This window comes from Choloepus didactylus, chromosome Y (genome assembly GCF_015220235.1).
Source record: "Choloepus didactylus isolate mChoDid1 chromosome Y, mChoDid1.pri, whole genome shotgun sequence".
NCBI lineage: Eukaryota > Metazoa > Chordata > Mammalia > Pilosa > Megalonychidae > Choloepus > Choloepus didactylus.
In genome coordinates, this window is record NC_051335.1 from 11,601,843 (window position 1) to 11,624,154 (window position 22,312).

A 22,312-nucleotide genomic window follows, 5' to 3' on the forward strand; every position below is an offset into this window, starting at 1 on the left:
GATAAATGAATTAGATTTAACAGACATCTACAGGACATTACATCCCAAATCACCAGGATACACATACTTTTCTAGTGCTCACGGAACTTTCTCCAGAATAGATCATATGCTGGGACATAAAACAAGCCTCAATAAATTTAAAAAGATTGAAATTATTCAAAGCACATTCTCTGACCACAATGGAATACAATTAGAAGTCAATAACCATCAGAGACTTAGAAAATTCACAAATACCTGGAGGTTAAACAACACACTCCTAAACAATCAGTGGGTTAAAGAAGAAATAGCAAGAGAAATTGCTAAATATATAGAGACGAATGAAAATGAGAACACAACATACCAAAACCTATGGGATGCAGCAAAAGCAGTGCTAAGGGGGAAATTTACAGCACTAAACGCATATATTAAAAAGGAAGAAAGAGCCAAAATCAAAGAACTAATGGATCAACTGAAGAAGCTAGAAAATGAACAGCAAACCAATGCTAAACCAAGTAGAAGAAAAGAAATAACAAGGATTAAAGCAGAAATAAATGACATAGAGAACAAAAAAATAAGAGAGAGGATAAATATCACCAAAAGTTGGTTCTTTGAGAAGATCAACAAGATTGACAAGCCCCTAGCTAGACTGACAAAATCAAAAAGAGAGAAGACCCATATAAACAAAATAATGAATGAAAAAGGTGACATAACTGCAGATCCTGAAGAAATTAAAAAAATTATAAGAGAATATTATGAACAACTGTATGGCAACAAACTGGATAATGTAGAAGAAATGGTCAATTTCCTGGAAACATATGAACAACCTAGACTGACCAGAGAAGAAACAGAAGACCTCAACCAAGCCATCACAAGCAAAGAGATCCAATCAGTCATCAAAAATCTTCCCACAAATAAATGCCCAGGGCCAGATGGCTTCACAGGGGAATTCTACCAAACTTTCCAGAAAGAACCGACACCAATCTTACTCAAACTCTTTCAAAACATTGAAAAAAATGGAACACTACCTAACTCATTTTATGAAGCTAACATCAATCTAATACCAAAACCAGGCAAACATGCTACAAAAAAGGAAAACTACCGGCCAATCTCCCTAATGAATATAGATGCAAAAATCCTCAACAAAATACTTGCAAATCGAATCCAAAGACACATTAAAAAAATCATACACCATGACCAAGTGGGGTTCATTCCAGGCATGCAAGGATGGGTCAACATAAGAAAAACAATCAATGTATTACAACACATTAAAAACTCGAAAGGGAAAAATCAATTGATCATCTCAATAGATGATGAAAAAGCATTTGACAAAATCCAACATCCCTTTTTGATAAAAACACTTCAAAAGGTAGGAATTGAAGGAAACTTCCTCAACATAATAAAGAGCATATATGAAAAACCCACAGCCAGCATAGTACTCAATGGTGAGAGACTGAAAGCCTTCCCTCTAAGATCAGGAACAAGACAAGGATGCCCGCTGTCACCACTGTTATTCAACATTGTGCTGGAAGTGCTAGCCAGGGCAATCCGGCAAGACAAAGAAATAAAAGGCATCCAAATTGGAAAAGAAGAAGTAAAACTGTCATTGTTTGCAGATGATATGATCTTATATCTAGAAAACCCTGAGAAATCAACGATACACCTACTAGAGCTAATAAACAAATTTAGCAAAGTAGCGGGATACAAGATTAATGCACATAAGTCAGTAATGTTTCTATATGCTAGAAATGAACAAACTGAAGAGACACTCAAGAAAAAGATACCATTTTCAATAGCAACTAAAAAAAATCAAGTACCTAGGAATAAACTTAACCAAAGATGTAAAAGACCTATACAAAGAAAACTACATAACCCTACTAAAAGAAATAGAAGGGGACCTCAAAAGATGGAAAAATATTCCCTGTTCATGGATAGGAAGGCTAAATATCATTAAGATGTCAATTCTACCCAAACTCATCTACAGATTCAATGCAATCCCAATCAAAATTCCAACAACCTACTTTGCAGACTTGGAAAAGCTAGTTATCAAATTTATTTGGAAAGGGAAGATGCCTCAAATTGCTAAAGACACTCTAAAAAAGAAAAACGAAGTGGGAGGACTTACACTCCCTGACTTTGAAGCTTATTATAAAGCCACAGTTGCCAAAACAGCATGGTACTGGCACAAAGATAGACATATAGATCAATGGAATCGAATTGAGAATTCAGAGATAGACCCTCAGATCTATGGCCGACTGATCTTTGATAAGGCCCCCAAAGTCACCGAACTGAGCCATAATGGTCTTTTCAACAAATGGGGCTGGGAGAGTTGGATATCCATATCCAAAAGAATGAAAGAGGACCCCTACCTCACCCCCTACACAAAAATTAACTCAAAATGGACCAAAGATCTCAATATAAAAGAAAGTACCATAAAACTCCTAGAAGATAATGTAGGAAAACATCTTCAAGACCTTGTATTAGGAGGCCACTTCCTAGACTTTACACCCAAAGCACAAGCAACAAAAGAGAAAATAGATAAATGGGAACTCCTCAAGCTTAGAAGTTTCTGCACCTCAAAGGAATTTCTCAAAAAGGTAAAGAGGCAGCCAACTCAATGGGAAAAAATTTTTTGGAAACCATGTATCTGACAAAAGACTGATATCTTGCATATACAAAGAAATCCTACAACTCAATGACAATAGTACAGACAGCCCAATTATAAAATGGGCAAAAGATATGAAAAGACAGTTCTCTGAAGAGGAAATACAAATGGCCAAGAAACACATGAAAAAATGTTCAGCTTCACTAGCTATTAGAGAGATGCAAATTAAGACCACAATGAGATACCATCTAACACCGGTTAGAATGGCTGCCATTAAACAAACAGGAAACTACAAATGCTGGAGGGGATGTGGAGAAATTGGAACTCTTATTCATTGTTGGTGGGACTGTATAATGGTTCAGCCACTCTGGAAGTCAGTCTGGCAGTTCCTTAGAAAACTAGATATAGAGCTACCATTCGATCCAGCGATTGCACTTCTCGGTATATACCCGGAAGATCGGAAAGCAGTGACACGAACAGATATCTGCACGCCAATGTTCATAGCAGCATTATTCACAATTGCCAAGAGATGGAAACAACCCAAATGTCCTTCAACAGATGAGTGGATAAATAAAATGTGGTATATACACACGATGGAATACTACGCGGCAGTAAGAAGGAACGATCTGGTGAAACATATGACAACATGGATGAACCTTGAAGACATAATGCTGAGCGAAATAAGCCAGGCACAAAAAGAGAAATATTATATGCTACCACTAATGTGAACTTTGAAAAATGTAAAACAAATGGTTTATAATGTAGAATGTAGGGGAACTAGCAGTAGACAGCAATTAAGGAAGGGGGAACAATAATCCAAGAACAGATAAGCTATTTAACGTTCTGGGGATGCCCAGAAATGACTATGGTCTGTTAATTTCTGATTGATGTAGTAGGAACAAGTTCACTGAAATGTTGCTATATTATGTAACTTTCTTGGGGTAAAGTAGGAACATGTTGGAAGTTAAGCAGTTATCTTAGGTTAGTTGTCTTTTTCTTACTCCCTTGCTATGGTCTCTTTGAAATGTTCTTTTATTGTATGTTTGTTTTCTTTTTAACTTTTTTTTTCATACAGTTGATTTGAAAAAAGAAGGGAAAGTTAAAAAAAAAAAAAGAAAGAAAAAAGACAAACAAGGAAAAAAAAAAAAAGATGTAGTGCCCCCTTGAGGAGCCTGTGGAGAATGCAGGGGTATTCGCCTACCCCACCTCCATGGTTGCTAACATGACCACAGACATAGGGGACTGGTGGTTTGATGGGTTGAGCCCTCTACCATAAGTTTTACCCTTGGGAAGACGGTTGCTGCAAAGGAGAGGCTAGGCCTCCCTGTATTTGTGCCTAAGAGTCTCCTCCTGAATGCCTCTTTGTTGCTCAGATGTGGCCCTCTCTCTCTGGCTAAGCCAACTTGAAAGGTGAAATCACTGCCCTCCCCCCTACGTGGGATCAGACACCCAGGGAAGTGAATCTCCCTGTCAACGTGGAATATGACTCCCGGGGAGGAATGTAGACCCGGCATCGTGGGATGGAGAACATCTTCTTGACCAAAAGGGGGATGTGAAAGGAAATGTAATAAGCTTCAGTGGCAGAGAGATTCCAAAACGAGCCGAGAGATCACTCTGGTGGGCACTCTTACGCACACTTTAGACAACCTTTTTTAGGTTCTAAAGAATTGGGGTAGCTGGTGGTGGATACCTGAAACTATTAAACTACAACCCAGAACCCATGAATCTCGAAGACAGTTGTATAAAAATGTAGCTTATGAGGGGTGACAGTGGGATTGGGAATGCCATAAGGACCAAACTCCACTTTGTCTAGTTTATGGATGGATGTGTAGAAAAGTAGGGGATGCAAACAAACAGACAAAGGTACCTAGTGTTATTTTTTACTTCAATTGCTCTTTTTCACTCTAATTATTATTCTTGTTATTTCTGTGTGTGTGCTAATGAAGGTGTCAGGGATTAATTTAGGTGATGAATGTACAACTATGTTACGGTACTGTAAACAATCGAAAGTACAATTTGTTTTGTATGACTGCGTGGTATGTGAATATATCTCAATAAAATGATGATTAAAAAAATAAATAAATAAAAAGAATGAACTAGAAAAAAAAAAAAAGAATAGGGAAGACAAAGACACACAGAATAGCAAATGTATATAAATTCTTCTACCTTCCAGAAAGAGTCACTAATAATTTTTAGTGTCTGTAATATTTCAGTCATATAGTACTGGACAAAATATAAGACTATTCATGCCTTTCAAGTCCTCACAACTAATTCTACAGAATGTGGGAATCGACTCAAGATTAATTTAAAAATTATGGTTCTAAGGAAGTAATTGCTAATTCTCTAAAAGTCACATTCCAGAAAACTGCATGTCAAAGGTAAAACGAGGCATCCTGAAACACAAAAGCTAAGATGAGGCTCATGCTCACTGATGGCCTGCTTTTTTCAAGCATTATTTTAAAAATAACAATATATAAAATATATAACAAAATGAAACAATTTAGACATTCCCTTACAGTTCAATGATGCTTTATGCAAGCTGATTATATTCTTTGCTCATTATCTTCTTTTTTTCTAGAATGGGATTAAAGTGGCGGTCCCTTAGTTGGGAAAAGTTCAATCACCCAAGCTTGCCTATAAGCAGAATCTATAAAATTAGAAGATGGGTGAAGGGGGGTAGAATCTCCTTAACAAAAAATAGGTGTCTCCTTCATGTTTTCTTTTTAAAAGGTTTCAGCCCAAAAGTACCAGAGATGATATATATATATTGGAGCAATATAAAGTGCAAACTAAAAAAAAAAGGTGACTTTTTTTAAATTCTAAAGACTCCTTATTAAATTCTGAATCACTTAAGTTGTTTCCCTGGAATAAGATCACTAATTTCTAAAAATACAATGTTTCATCCTGTATACTTTGCCTGGTTTGATCATTTCAATTTTTTTGTGCCAGCCAGCCAGACACACACATTGTGGTAAAGACTTGATAGTATTCAAGGTACTATGAAGTTTAATTCTCGGAAATCATGAGGTTTTTCTATACTCCTCTTTAATTTCCTCACTATATAAAAATATTGGATCTGACGGTTCCCCTTCCTGGGGGAATCTACATTACCCCCCCTCATGTATCCTTCAACTGATATTATACACATACAGACGAACTCTGGAGTGCTGATAAATGTTTAACAATCAGCTTTCCAGGAAATACAAACAAACAAGTGGCCTGATTGGTAGTGTGTGCAGATTTCTGTGGTGTGAATACTATCACCATGGCTGACTGCAAAGTGCCACAATGACATCACCAACCACAGAGTTGGGAGGAGATGTGCACAATCCGCACCCCACGCCACCAGCTGACGTGAGTCAGCTTCAGCATACCACTGTTACATGTGTATATGCATTTATATGTGTATGTACACACATTTTATATACATATGGTTCAGCATAGCATACATAACATTTTGCAACTTGCTTTAACTTAATAAATTTCAGAGCATTCCATTAAAAAATACAGGGTTTGATTCTGTCTTTAGATGATGGGAAGCCAGTACAACCACAGTATGCAAAGGCATGCAGCAGAGTGTTAAAAATGTAGGCTTTGGAGTCAGAACTTCCTATCTCTAGTCTGGCTCTACCTCTTATTAGCTATGTGACCTTAAGCAAGTCATTTTACTTTTTCAGTCTCAGTTCCTTCATTCACAAAATGGGGAAAGTAATACATATGATACTAAGTATTTTGAGAATTAAATGAAGTAGTATGCATATAAGTTGCTCAATAAATGGTATATTTTGTTATTATAAAATTAAATGTCCTTTGGAGGATTGTATGTTATGTGAATATATCTCAATAAAATTGCATTAAAAAAAAACTAAATGTCATAGTTGTGTCCAAATTTATGAATACTGCATATCTTTGTTAAAAGAGAAAACAGAGATCCATGGCTCCAAAATTAAACTGACCAGAATGTCTCAGTGACCTAGCACTAACCTAATATCAGGAGATTCAAGGCTCTAATTGAAGCTCTACTAACACACGATCTTGGATAGCATTTAGAGAAAACACAGAACAAAACAAAACTTGAACAGGGAAAAAAATCTGACCAGGCTGTCATTCAGGAGCAGAAACCCCAGGAAGAAAGGAGTGTAAGTTGAAAACAGTAACTGAAAAACTAAAACTGTTTTATAATTATACTCCAAAGAACTAAGACCTTTCCACAAACCAGTTAATATCTGTAAAAATTTTCAATGACATTGGAAAATATTTAATCCATCTCCCTAACACAATTGTTGTGTTGTTTTTTTCAGTTTTAAGAAAATACTCTCCCGTGTCTGAATGAGCTATAATTTGAGCTAGCAAATCCTTTAGACTGGTCCCCTGAAACATGATCGTTTTCTATCACATTGCTAGCCAATGCCTATATGTAGCACCTAAATACACGAAGTTATCTTTTTATTTAATCCCATGCCAATTTATCTCTAAGCGAAAACAGTAAATTTTTTCAAAATAAAATACAATTTCTTTATCTTTCCTATTATTGAGATTTTGTATTATAGGATTTTACCGTACGTATACCATTCCAAAAGCAATAAGAGTTCATATTAACAGTGAGTAAGGAATAAAAATATGCTATATTAAACTACTTTAAAACATACCAGTTTGCACAGAAGATGTACTTGAGCTAGGAGTTTTCTCTTGATTCTCCTTGACATTCATTGAATCTAAAAATAAGAAAATAATTAGCAACACAGGAAGGTCACAACAGTTTGAAAGAGCACTTCAAAAAGTAAAAAAGTTTAAACTAAAACTATTTTCTAATAGTTTCTAATGAGTTTTAACTTCATAATTAATATCCCCATTTTCTGTGTAGGACTTACCACTTTCTAATATACTATGTACTTTATAATCTACTCAAGTTATTTTATTTATTGTATGTCTCCCTCCACTTGAATGTAAGCTCCAAAAGGGCAGGGATTTATTTATTTTGTCTGTTTTGTTCACTGCCATATCCTCAGTGCTTAGAATAGGACCTGACAGGCAGAACATCCTTGAGCATTTGTTCGATGAATGAATCAACAAACAAAAACTAGCTGATCCGTGTGATGTTTAAATTAAGATGCCCTAGAAATAAAGTAGATGCTTTTGAGAGTTCAAAACATAACATGGGCATTAGAATACAATGTAATGAACGTGCTTCAACAGTTTAGGCAGAGATTTTTCTCTGGCAAGCTAGGGAGTTCAAACAGTGCTGGACCTTATGACCTCACCAAATCTAAGATATATAATCTCATCTGTAGATATCACAGTATGTATCTCTAAAAAGGACTCATTTTAAAAACAATTGTAATACTGTTATTACACCTAAAAATTATTCATAATTCATTATCATCATCAAATAACAAGCCAGTATTCATATTTCCCCATCCATCTTAATTACATTTGTTTGGATCAGGATCCAAATAACGTACATACATAGCAATTGGTTGATATGTCTCTTAAGTCTCTCTTTCTCTCTCTCTCTCTCTTTGGTGATTATACTAGTTGGTTGACCCTTTAGAGTTTTCCAGTCTGGATTTTGCTGACTGCCACCCCTTAGTATTGGGTTTTCCTGCCCTTGTATTTTCTCTAAATTGGTATTGGTATTTTCATCCAGAAGAGCTGGTTTTTTTTTTTTTTTGGTGCTGTTTTTTTTTGGGGGGGGTAGGGAATAACATTACTTCATAGGTAGTGTTGTATACTTCTCACAGGAGACTCCTAATATTTATCTTTCTTTTTATGATGTTAGCAGCCACAGATGGCTATTGTCTAAATGCACTAGTTCATTAGCGGTTACAAAATGGAGGTATTCTATCATTCTTTCTTTCTTAGCCAGAAAACCTCTATAGAGAGAAACCTCTCTTCTCCAACCATTCAGTTACCCTGAAGTACAGATCTATGCACATAAGAAAGACACACTCAACACTTTCTCCTTTTCTTTTATTTCCTAGTTTTCAAAATAAGGAATTGGGTTCCTGGCATTTTCCACAAATGACCAATAAGTTTTGTTTGTTTTTTAATATCATTATGAACTCATAGATTTAAATATACTTCAGATGTTTCTATCTGTTGTTGTTTACCTTTATTGGTGCTCTAATTGTCAAGCGTCAGGCTTCTTACAAAAGGATTATATGGATGATGCCAAGTTACCATTCAAGGTTGCAAATCTACTTTCTATGAGCACTTGAGGGGGATATATGGCGTGCCTGTTTGAATGTATTATGTCCCCCAGAAAAAGCCATATTCTTTGATGCAATCTTGTGGGCAGGCATATTAGTGGGGATTAAGTTGGAACGTTTGGATTAGGTTGTTAGCATGGAAATGTGCCCCACCCAACTGGTGGTGATAACTCTGATGAGATATTTCCATGGAGGCGTGGCCCCACTCATTCAGGGTGGGCCTTGATCAGTGGAGCCATATAAATGAGCTGACAAACAGAAGGAACTCAGTGTAGCTGCTGGTGACATTTTGAATAGGTGCTACAGCCAAGAGGGACGCTGTAGAAAGCACAGGAGCTGCAGATGAGTTTGAAGATGGCCACTGAAAGCAGACTCTTCCTCTGGAGAAGCTGAGAGAGGACAAATACCCCAAGTGCAACTAAGAGTGACTTTTTTGAGGAACTGCAGCCTAGAGAGGAATGTCCTGGGAAAAAGCCACTTTGAAACTAGAACTTTGGAGCAGACACCAGCCATGTGCCTTCCCAGCTAACAGAGGTTTACTGGACACCCTTGGCCATCCTCCAATGAAGGTACCCGATTGCTTATGTGTTACCTTGGACACTTTACGGCCTTAAGACTGTAACTGTTTAACCAAATAAACTCCTTTTATAAAAGCCAATCCATTTCTGGTGTTTTGCATTCTGGCAGCATTACCAAACTAGAACATATGGGTTGCTTTCTATTTAAATGATTTAACTAGTACAAAGACAGTACATGTTAAATTAGATCTACTAAATAGTTCTACAGTAAAATTTTCTAATAGAAAAGTGAAACTGTAAAGGTGTGGCTCCTCCTCTAGAGAAGCTTAGAATATAGTTAAAGAGACTGCACTAAACTAACACACCTGACAAAATTAGAGAACAGCAGAGGACAGCTTTCAGCATGCAGCCAGAGAAAATACCATGGGAGACACTGGACTTGAACTGGGTATTGAAGGAGGAACAGGATTTAGAAAGGCAGAGGTGTGAGGAATTTATTATGGGAAGGAAAATACAACATAAAGCAGAAAGTGCCATTCAGTGTGTGGCATATACATGGGATAGTGAGAGGACTTCTCACTAGAACAAAACAGGCTAAAACATTTTTTAATCACTCATATTAGACTTAGAAGATTTAGAGTCTAATCTTAGCTGTATCACAGATTGCTGTATGACTTATGCACTTAACATTCCCAAGCTTCAATTTTCTCATTTATGAAACTAGAGAAAGACAATATTAGCTTTCATTTCTATTTCAATCTAAAATTCCAATCCTAAGCACCTAACATCTCCTATAGCTCTATTTTTCAAAAGGCTTTATTTCAAAAATTCAACATACAAGGAGACACCCTTTCCAGCTGAAAAACTAAAAATGTTCTCAACTTTAGGACAAATAAATCTTACCTTCATTCACTGTTTGCCCCATGTTATCCCTTTCTGGTGTCCCTTCCTACAGGGAGAAAAACCAATTAATGCCTCTTTTTAACATATATGTGTAGGGTAGTATTAGCAATCAGTTATACGATCAGATCATTTTAATCTCTTTCCTTTGGATAAAAGTGATAAGAATCAAAGACACATCTGGAAAAAAAGTTTGGTGGTTTCTCAAACAGTTAAACACAACATTACCATATGACCCAGTAATTCTATTCCCAGTCCAAGAGAAAGGAAAACATACTTTACACAAAACTTGTACATGAATGTTCACAGCAGCAGTATCCACAAAAGCCAAAAGGTGGAAATAACTCAAATGTCCATCAACTGATCAATGGATACACAAAATGTGGTATACCCATACAATGGAATATGATTTGGCAATGAAAAAGGAATGCAGTAATGATACATGCTACAGCATGGATGAGCTTTTGAAAATATTACATTAAGTGAAAGAAGCCCATCACAAAGGACTACATATCATCCCTGATTCCATTTATAGGAAACACCCAAAATAGGCAAATTCAGAGCAAGAAAGTAGATTAGTAGTTGCCAGGGGCTGGGAGAATGGGGAATGGGGAGTGACTGCTAATAGTATAGGCGGAGGGTTTCTTTTGGGGTGATGAGAATGTTCTGGAATTAGACAGTGGTGATGGCTGCACAACCTTGTGAATATACTAAAAACTACTGAATTGTATACTTCCTCAATAAGAAAATTAAATGAAAAAATAATAATAAGAGCAGACAGTAAGTGGCAGAACTGGATTCAAATGATTCCAGAAGCCCACTTCTACTACTTCATATTGCTGAGGAATGAAAGTGTCATGGCTGTGTTAGTGAAACTTGTAATACCCACAGAAGTCAAGTCTCTAACAAGACTTGTTAGAAGGTCTGATTAATTTTGAGCCATATTTCAATTCTTCAAACTTTTCCTGCATGCCCTCAACAGCATGCCAGGCACTCTACAATAGAGACAAAAAATAGGCAGGACTCACCCTCCACGAGCTCAGTCTAGTCAGAAATAGGCATATAAACAAAACATGATATAATTATTATAAGAGGTATGTACATGGAACTACTTAATATGGCAAAATAATATCTACACCCCCCATTACTCTGTGCGCCTGTAGTACAAACATGATGACTGTATAACTGAGGGTAATTTATTATTTAAAGAAAGCCTATAGAGAATCTGTTCATAAAGCCACCCAGACAGCCTTCTATACTTCTGACTCAACAGACTTACACTCAAGCATCACCTCCTCACTTATAGGTAGGAGTAGTGTTCTGCATGAAGGTAGAATGCAAATTAACTCTGGGTATATAAAAGAAGGTTTCACAAAGGAAGCAGCACTTGAACTGGTCCTTTAAGTATGAAAGAATTTCAATGCAAAGGGAAGGAAGGGAGAAGAATTTCAGGCTAAGGAAACAAAATGAGTAGGGACTAAAGAGGCTCCTGCCTCCTCTTTTTTTTTTTTATCTTGATTTTATTGAGATATATTCACATACCACGCAGTCATACAAAACAAATTGTACTTTCGATTGTTCACAGTACCATTACGTAGTTGTACATCCATCACCTAAATCAATCCCTGACACCTTCATTAGCACACACACAAAAATAACAACAATAATAATTAGAGTGAAAAAGAGCAATTGAAGTAAAAAAGAACACTGGGTACCTTTGTCTGTTTGTTTCCTTCCCCTATTTTTCTACTCATCCATCCATAAACTAGACAAAGTGGAATGTGGCCCTTATGGCTTTCCCAATCCCATTGTCACCCCTATAAGCTACATTTTTATACAACTGTCTTCGAGATTCATGGGTTCTGGGTTGTAGTTTGATAGTTTCAGGTATCCACCACCAGCTACCCGAATTGTTTAGAACCTAAAAAGGGTTGTCTAAAGTGTGCGTAAGAGTGCCCACCAGAGTGATCTCTCGGCTCCTTTTGGAATCTCTCTGCTACTGAAGCTTATTTCATTTCCTTTCACATCCCCCTTTTGGTCAAGAAGATGTTCTCCGTCCCACGATGCCAGGTCTACATTCTTCCCCGGGAGTCATATTCCACGTTGCCATGGAGATTCACTCCCCTGGGTGTCTGATCCCACGTAGGGGGGAGGGCAGTGATTTCACCTTTCAAGTAGTCCTGCCTCCTCTTTTACCTGATTATGAAATGTTAGAGTTGCTCAGGTTACTTCTGGGCCCTTATCTCCCACTACAGTCTCTCAGAGGCCATGGCTTCAGAAGCCGTGTATACACACACTACTCAAAAGCACAACCTCCTCCTCCCAGACCCTTCCTCTGAAAGTCAGATTGGAATAACCAAGTTAATTGGCTATTTGATGCCTCAGCTTGGATGTTGTCTGTCAATAAAGGACTACAGCCTAATGGCTAAAGAAATAAACAAGAAAGTAAAATATAGAGTGTGCTAAATCCAGGAAGACAGTAAAAGGGGCTGTGCTGCTATCAAGGTAGAGAGCAAAGACACTTATCAACTCTAATCAGAGAGCAAAAAGTTGTGAGTTACATTAAAATAAGTCCCATTACTATAAGAAAGGATTCAGTCCAATCAACTGAGGGATGGGTCACACATACAAGATACACCCAAGTTCCCATATCCTTCTCTCAAATCTCTGTCCCCAAACTGTGAATCCTTAATCTCAGCTAGAATAAATTTGTTCCCATTAGTCATGCGATTTTGTAATACTGGGAGTTGTAGAAGTATGTATAGAGATGATTAAAACTATATCTTTGAAGAAAAACTAAATAAATAAATCTATGTACCGTGTTTATGAGTTGAAAAACTAAACATTCTTAAGAAGTCAATTCTCTCCAGACTGATCTATAGATTCAACAGACTGCCAATCAAAATCTTAGCAATTTTTGTAGAAAATGACATCCTAATTCCAAACTTTATGTGGAAATGCAAAGAAGTTAGAACAGCTAAAACAATCTTCAAAAAGAACAAAGCCAGAGAATTTACATAAACCAATCTCAAGATTTAGTATAAAGCTACAGTAATCAAGACTCCTTATACAGGCATAAGGATAAACAAATTAGATCAGAGGAAATAGAATAGAAAGTCCACAAACAGACACTCAAATATGTGGTCAACAGATTTTCAACTAAGACACCAAAGCAATTCAATGGGAAAAATCCTTTCAATAACATGGTCCTGGAACAAATGAATACCCATATTTTAAAAAAAGCAAAAAAACAAACAAACAAAAAAAACACTTCAGCTCTCACACTACTAAAATAATTCAAGATAGATCATAGATCTAAATATAAAGCTAAAATTATAAAGTTATAGAGGAAAACATTGAACAATATCTTCAAGATCTTGGGGTAGTCAAAGATTTCTTTGGATAGGCATAAAAAGCACTAACCATAGAAGAAAATATTGATAAGCTGGAATTCATCCTAATTAAATGTTCTGTTCATCCAAAGGCACTATTTAATCAAGACAGAGTGGTACTGGATAGACATATAGATCAATGAAATAGAATAGTCAGGAAAAGACTTCCTGTATGGTCAGTAGATTTTCAACAGAGGTGTCATAGATAATTCAAAGGAGAAAGGATAGTTTTTTTCAACAAATGGTGCTGGAACATATCTATGTGCAAAAACATGAAGAGTGACACCTACATCAAAATTACTGAGATGGATTATAGATCTAAATATAAAACTTAAAAACATAAAATTTCTAGATGAGACTATTGAAAAAAATCATTGTAACCTTGAGTTAAGCAGTGGTTTCTTAGATATAGCACAAAAAGCAAGAAGCATAAAACGAAAAATTGATAAATTGGACTTCATCGAAATCGGAAACAGCAGCTCTTCAAATGACATTGTTAAGAAAATAAAGACAAGCCAGAAAATAGGAGAAAATATTTGCAAAACACATTATGTTCTGATAAGGGGCCTTATCCAGAGGAAGGAAGGAAGGAGGGAAGGAAGGAAGGGAGGGAGGGAGGCCAAATAAAAGCATAATTGGTGGAAGGAAGGAAGGGAGGGAGGGAGGCCAAATAAAACCATAATTGGCAGAAGGAAGGGAGGGAGGCTGAATAAAAGCATAATTGGTGGAAGAGAGGGAGGGAGGGAGGGAGGAAGGAAGGAAGGAAGACCCAATAAAAGCATAATTGGCAAAAGATTTAAGCAGTCACTTCACCAAAGAAGATACTCAAATGGCCAACAAGCATGAGAACAGATTCTCAACATCATTAGTCATCAGGGAAGTACAAATTAAAACTACAGTGAGATACCACCACATAAATAACTAAAAATAAAAACACTGACAATACCAAATTTTGGTTAGGGTGGGTAGCAGTCAGATGATCTGGATCCAACCCTGGTCAGTGAGGTAAAGCCGGTGATAATGCACTTGAATAGGCTTGCTTAGGGCAGAGTCAAGTTGATCCTTAACTAGCTGTATTATTCTTTTTATGGCCCAAGGAGCAAAAGATATTATAAGGATTATGGTTATTAAGGGGCCTAATATAGGGAGGAGGTAGGGGAGGATTCCATTAAGGCCCCAGGAGATACCCCCCTGGGTTTCTCGCTCACATTTGCGATTTTCAATTCCTTCCCTAAGTTTGGTCATGGAATCCTTAACTATGCCAGAATGGTCAGCGTAAAATCAACATTCCTCACCCAGCGCAGCACAAAGCCCTCCTTGCTTAAGGAAAAGCATATCTAAGCCTCTCCTGTTTTGGAGAACAACCTCCGATAGGGACGTAAGGGATTTTTCAAGATGGGTAATGGAGGTTTCAATGCGGGCTAAATCTTCGTCTATAGCAGCTCTTAGGTGGGAGAAGCCTTGGTTTTGGAGAACGATAGAGGCAATTCCGGTGCCTAGGCCAGTAATACCTAAAAGAGAAGCAATAGTAACAACCGTAACAAGTTCTCTTTTCTTTCTTAGCGTGGCTGGAGATTGCGCGACCAAGTGGTGATAAAGGTCTTCCTCTATATGAAAGAGGACATGGGGTAACACAGCCACTAAGAGGCACATTTCCCCTGTTTCAGTTAGGGCTTTTGCTGATATGCAAGGAGTAAGCCCCGTAGAAGAGCACAGCCATTTTGCCCCTGTTGGGGGGATATAAAATTTACCAGGCGACGGAGAGGACGACTGTGCACAGACTGTTTTTAAGGAGGCAGAAATATTACCAACACAATGCCCAGAGTGAAGAATGGATTGCATAGTGAGACCGACTTTTCTTGCATTCCAAGGGCATTGGGAAGGATTGTCTTCATTAGAAATATTAAATGTAACATTAAGAGCTATAGCATCATAATAAGGAGGCTTGGCAGAGAAACACAGCCAACAACTACGAGTAAAATTAGGCTGGGAGGAGTTTAGAGAAAGGTGGCTTGGAATAGTGGCCAAAGCGGGCTATCAAACGATATGAACGGGCTTGAGGACGACAATATTGGAATGTTAGTAAAAGGGGGGGTAGTGGGGTGAATTTTGGAAAGATTTGTACTGGGCGTGCTCGGGACAGGAGAGGTAGCTGGAGGCGCGAGCACTATATTTGGTCCAATGGCAGAAGGTTTTTGCTGTACTGCTTCCTTTTTTATTACGATAAGAGTTCCTGGGTCGGTTGATGAAAATAAGTAGATTCTAAAGCCCCATGTCCGACCGTTTAACCAAGAGTTATCAGTGGGGAGTTGTACGGTGAGATTTAGTTTTTCACAGTTTGAGTCACCAAATATAGATAAGGTGGTGCGTTTACCGAGTGTGCAGCCAAGGGGGGACCATTTTAAAGTTAGGTAGTGATCAGGGGCGGAAGGTTTCCAATTGGTAGCTAATGTTTCACACCCCCAGTATGCACAATAGTACTGGTTGGGAGTATTGCAATATTGTTTCTGGGGTTGGAGGCCGGGCACATGTAATATTGGGCTTTGTTAAGGCATGGTGTGCCATCTGAACATTTAATTAGATCACTGGCATAAACAAGGAAGGAGGGGCGTCCTGCTGTAATTTGGGTTTGCACAATTTTGGAATCTTCCCATCGTGATAGGGTCCATTTCCAAGGCTGGTGGGGACTGGGATCAAAGATAGTGATACTTGGCTCACTAAGCATACTTTGCAAGAGAAAATGTAAGGTGGCAACTTTAAATAGCAGTAGGCTTAACAAAGCCATACTAATAGAGGCTATTGGCTCTTCTTGTTAAGGGAGACAAGCTAGCAAAGTAATACACCCTATGACGCACAAATATGCTATAGTAAGCAGGAATCTTTCTAACGGATTCCAATCTTTTGGGGCAACGGTTGCTAATCCGGCTGCAAACAGCAAAGCCAGAAAACCAATTAATAAAAGCCAATAGTAATTCAAGTGGTAATTCATGTGATTAGTGATGGAATAAACCTGTAAGCAGGACTTCTTTCCACTTCGGTTGTGTGCGGGCTGGTCGTCTCCGGATGGGTTATAGCAGGAGTTATTGATGCGCTGGAAGAGAGAAGAAAGATATTTTTCTCAGGGAGAGGCTTCTACCCTGGAAAGGTTATCATTAAGAGGAGGGGAGGGAAGTGTCTCAGGGGTTTGTTTTGGCAATGAGGAATTAATATGTTTTATCAGCCGTTCTGGAAGCCAGCGAGGACCTTCCCTCTTTTGATCGTATACGCAAGCAGAGCCTCATCCCCAAATAATCACGGGGTCAGGTCCATTCCATTCTGACGTTAAGGGGTCACGCCACATAACAGTGGCTTGTTGCGTTTGTGTTCTGGGATGCCAATGTCTGTCAGCTGTAGACTGTCCTTCATCATCCAGAGTTAGGAAGTTAAGAACAAAAAGAGCATGATGTAAAAGGTCTCGAGGTCGTTGTTTTGCGAGACTGAGAGTGCTTTCGGCCAGGCGGCACAGGGCATTTTTTAAGGGGCAATGTGCTCGTTCTACTATTCCTTGCCCCTGGGGATTATATGGTATTCCCGTAGTATGCTTAATTTGTAATTGTTGACAGAAGGTTTGAAAATTTTTTCCAGTATATCCAGGCCCATTGTCTGTTTTAATGATTTTAGGTTGGCCTAAAGTAGTGAAGCAGTGTAGTAAATGAGAAATAACATGCTTCGAAGCTTCTCCTGTTTGCAAGCAAGCTTGAGAAATGGCCAAGTTGCTTACAATTACAGCATGTTGGAGGCTTTGCTTGTGCCACGAAATTTTTGTGCTGCGCTGCAAAATTTTGAAGAGCGGCGCCAATAGCTATTCCAAGGGTTTGAGTGGGCCCGATGCCAGAACAGAGCTTTATGTAATTATTAAGATTGGTATTACGAAAGGGACGGATTGCTGCTTGGCAGGCAGCGTTAGCATTCTCATAGGCCAGGTGCTTGATAAAATCACTTTCGTTTTCGCTAGCCCCAAATAAACGCTCAGCCATGTTTTGCAGACGGCTAAGGAAATCGGTATATGGCTCATCAGGCCCCCATCTTAATTTAGCGAGAGAGGCAGTGGCGGCGCCCTTTTGCGGAAGTTTTTTCCATGCTCTAAGAGCGGCCGTTTGTATTTGCGCTAAGAGACCTGGGGGGAATTGAGCCTGCTTATCATTTTGATGGTACGGACTTTGACCTAAAAATTTATTTAAGGTCCAAGTTTTAGAAGTGGTCTTACGGGCATTACGGGTGGCATATTTTTTACAATGCTCCTCATAATCAGATTTCCATAACAGGAAATCACAGCCAGACAAGGCAGCTCTGGTTAGCTGGAACCAATCGTTAGGAATAAGTTCCTTTTCACTAAGGCTTTCCAGCAGGGCGAGCGTGAAGGGGGCGGTAGCGCCATAATCACTCACTGCCTTTTTTAATTTCTCTAGATATTTTAGACTAAGTTTTTTATATTTAGCTGTTGAGGTGGAACTAGCTTCCTCCTGCTCTCCTTCGCTAGAGTCGGGGGAATCTGATTTATTATTCTCCTCGCTATCGCTACTAGAATCGCCATTTTTTGGAGCCGGCGGCGCCATTTTGGGAGCCAGCAACGCCATTTTGAGAATTTTGAGTCTGACTACGCGTAACCGGAAAAGCACAGGCGCGGCGAGTACAATGGAGGCGCGATGAGCGGGCATTTTCTGGAAGCGAAAGGGCTGCAATGCTTTGAGTTGCCGACCGGAGGTCGGCGAGCAAATCGGCAGCATGCTGCTGCTCCTGTTTAAGTTTCTCTAAAATTATCGGCGTGTAGCCGGAGATTTTCTGTGGCTTCTTCTAAAGCGCGAAACTGAGATAAGGGTGTGACTGGATAAGAATGAGAATATGGTTTGAGAAAATCGGGTGCGTAAGGGGGTGGCCGAAACGGAGGGAGGGAGTTATTTTCTAAAGAGGGAGAAACTTCAGCCTCTGGTTCGATTTTGTGCTGATCGGGCAATAGACTAACTTGACTGGTTGGGGTATTTGGCCTATCCCTGTTGGAATTTTCGTTTAAGGGATATTCAAGCATGTTAATAATTACTGAGCTGCATGCTGAAGCGGGGCGAGAGTGCTCTCTTAAAGCTTCCTCTCCTATTTTACAGAGATTTTGAATGTCTGGAGCTGAGGAATGAACTTTTAGAATTTCATTAATTAGATTCCAATAAGAAAAGGCAGTAACTGGGACCTTTTCAGGACCGAAGGTCTGGAAGTAATCTTTTAAACAGTCTCCGACTCTTAGCCAGCATTGGTGGTCTATAGTACCCTCTTGAGGGAACCAAGGGCAGGTTTTTAACAAAAAATCAAAAAAATGTGTGAGATCTTTTTTCTTAACTCGAGTTCCTCGTGCCTTGAGTGATTGTTTGACCTGACTAACATATAATTCGTGTTGGGAAATTCCTTGTCCCATGATGAGGGTGGGGGCTTACCTTTTGTTGCTTTCTTTTCTTCTTCTTTCCTTTCGCCGGCACTGATCGACTGGTGAATGGATCTGTCTCGAGTGCGCGCTTCCCCGCGGCGATCCCGGGTGCGGTGAGTGTGAGAGCTCTCTCCTTGAGTGCGGCGTTCTGTCCCTCACAAAGCTCGAGCCCCACGTTGGGCGCCAGTTGTCCCAGCCCGCCGGACGATCAACCGAGGCTCCAGCTCCTGCGAGGGAAGAATGGTATGGGACAAGAGACACGAAGAAAGACAGAAAGACAGGTTTCTGATCAAGCTGCAAAACTTTATTGAAGAGGCAGGGTATATATACTCTAAGGTAGAGGGAGTGGCTAGTACAAACGGGTGGCGGCCTAGGATTGGTGGCTGCAAAGGCGGGTGGCGGTCTAGGATTGGCTGCTGCTGTTGCTAGGGCGGATGGCAGATGTAAGGCTAGCACAGGATTGGTGGCTACTGTTGCTGGGGTAGAAGGCAGGTAGTAAAGCTAGCACTCTAGGCGCGAATCTTAGGTGCGAATGGCTATCACTTCCGTAGAAGGCTGAGGGCAACTTAAGCCGCTATTGCATCAGCCCTGGCGGTCATGTTGCATATCTCCGGCATCCCTGAGGGTGGATTTTATACATGCTACCTTAATTGTTCCCAACATTAGATAACATTGATTATATTACTTTTCTAATAATTTTAAAGTATACTGAAAAAATATTCCAAATAAAATACTTCTTAAAATCTTTCAAAAGAAAATAAAGACATACCAGTTGGGCACATTTCCAAATGTATTTAGAGAGGCAAGGAACTGAAGGGAAGAAACATATCTGATTTGCTGTTTAATGTAAAACTAAATACATAATCAAAATCTTAAACCAGCTAAAACTGATGAAAGGTAGAAAAGGTGACCAAATGTTAACAAACAAACAAACAAACAAAAAAGAACACTGACAATATACACACTTTAAAAACTATGTCAAGGCTACAAGGTAGATACCAAACAAATGGAGCTGTTTTGTATCTGTCATTCAACACCAGTTAATCCTTATGGGAAACAGGTAGAGAAAATTCAAACGTGTATTCTAAAAACAAGAAGCAAAGAGTCCCACCAGCTTTTCCCTGGGAAAAGAAAGCATTTTCAATGCATGCCCTATAATTGCAATCTATCTGTCCCCTCCAAAGTTTACAATGGCATGTAACCACAAGAGGTGGGCATTCTCTTTCCGCTCTTAGAACAATTTGCTCCTATAAAGTTAGGAAGAGGTAGAGCCACAGCCATAAACACAGGTCACAAGTAATAGGTAGTCAAAAGCTCTGTATCTTCAAACGTTTCCCAGCTCTTTCCTCATAGGAAGACTCAAGAAGCTGCTGCTGCTTTTTTTTTTTAACACATTGATTAAATAAGAAATTAATCTAGCCTAGGACAGATGAGCATGAAATAAAGCTGAATGGCATGGCACCATCACATAAACTGTCGTAGCAGCTGCAAATCTTTTACTTTTAGCTCTATTTCTTATTTTAAAACCTTTCCACCACATGCCCCCAAAAAATGAAAGTAAGAGGAAAGTTTAGGAACGTATGTTTAGTAGAAATCACAATATAAAAGTCACCAGTGTTATTATTTCTAAGGAGGCCAAGTTTTACTTATACATAAAGACAACATAAAGACAAAATAAGCAAAATACCTTACTCTTGAAAATCAAAGAACATATGCACATTTTCAAAACTTAGACGGTTTCTGAAATTTTTCAAATTACTTCACTTTAAGAACCACCACCTCTGCTATCTTTTAAAAACTGAGATGTTATCACTACGGTAAAGGCATTTCTATGCTTAGAATAGCCAAAGCCCAAGCTAGTTAGAGCCTGGAGAATTTACCACCAAAATATACCTGCCAATTTTAATCTAATATAAATGACAGTGCTTCCTTTAATCCATTTCCCCAAGACAAAGGGATCCTACAGATCTCTTCCCCCAAACCAGGGAAATGTAAACTCTCAAAATCACCAAAATCTGTCACTTCAAATTCTAAGGTACTATGAAGGGTTGTTCTTAGACATTAATAATGTTCCTAAAATTCTTAGGGGTGCTTTGCTCACTCCAAACCACAGAACATCTGCTGGCAACACCAGATCAGTGTTTACACCATAGCCTCATGGCTTTAACATGGATAGCTGGCAGAACTCAGTTTGTTCAGATCATGTATATCCTAAAAAACAGAAACAGAACTATGAGGAGGCAATGAGACTCCTAGGGGAGGATAACTAATAGAGATGACCTCAGATTTCCTTCCACAACTGGAATGAAAATGGAGTTGGCACAGAAAAGGTGGCAGATAGAGTTATATGGCGAAAAAGGACTAAAAGTAACTCATAACTCAATTAGAGGATCTCTTGCGTCCACCAGTGTTCCAGTTACTAAAGTTACAATAATAATTTCTATTAATCCAAAGAGAGGGACGGTAAACTACTGAAGTGAAATTTTCTTCTTCCCTTCTCTCCCCTCCCCTACGAGTATGGAGACATCGGGAGTTGGATATTCCTTGAATGGAACAAGGTGATACATCAACTCATTCAAAAGACTTGATATTTACTCAGTCTTTTCAAGGCACTTTACCATCATCAATTATTTCTCAGTGATGCAGCACAGGATTACCCTGACCATTTCACTGATGCGGAAACAGACACTAACAGCAAAGGGAACAGGGGCAGGAAGAGGGGCGATAGGAAGCATCTGGGAGGAACAGGCAGGCAGCTAAAAAGGAACAAACCCAAAAGAAAATGAGAGTCACATCTGGCTTATAGTTGACCATCATAACCCTGTTATTCTTATGCACGAAGAGATTTCTGAAATATTTTGAAAAAAAAGAAAGTGCCCTAAAATATCAGTTAAAAATTCAGTTCCAGTCTAAAATACATGGTCATAGGAAGTGAAGTTGCTTAGCATTGAAAAAAAAAAAAAGTCCACTCTCCAGAGCACATACTGATTTCAACTTGTATTAGTAACTCATTTTTTCCTTTTAGGCTAACCAACATGTTTATCTGCTTGTCCCAGAAAATAATCCCTCATAAAAATGTATAATTTTCCATAATCATAACAAAAAAGTACAAAGTTAGCATCACACAAGTCAGAAATAATTCAGTTACACCTAGAATTTTGTTCAGAGAATGACAAAAATACTGACTCCTTGAGTTTGTCCATTAAATAAAAGGAATACTTGTTCCACATTCATAATGATTTTCTTAGCTAGACTCTTGA

At 38.7% G+C, this 22,312-nt stretch overlaps 1 protein-coding gene across 3 annotated transcripts in view; it reads right to left on the reverse strand.

Moving 5' to 3' along the window:
• Positions 1–12,188, reverse strand: part of SCML2 (Scm polycomb group protein like 2) — a 134,130-nt gene extending 121,942 nt beyond the window's left edge. For all 3 annotated transcript variants that reach the window (XM_037822913.1, XM_037822912.1, XM_037822914.1), the window contains exons 1-3: positions 12,169–12,188; positions 10,212–10,257; positions 7,231–7,296 (exon numbers count right to left, since the gene is read on the reverse strand). In XM_037822913.1, the coding sequence (XP_037678841.1) occupies positions 7,231–7,296; positions 10,212–10,233 (88 nt within the window). In that variant the 5' untranslated portion in view covers positions 10,234–10,257; positions 12,169–12,188. The remainder of the gene's footprint in view (positions 1–7,230; positions 7,297–10,211; positions 10,258–12,168) is intronic.
• Positions 12,189–22,312: the final 10,124 nt, after the last annotated feature.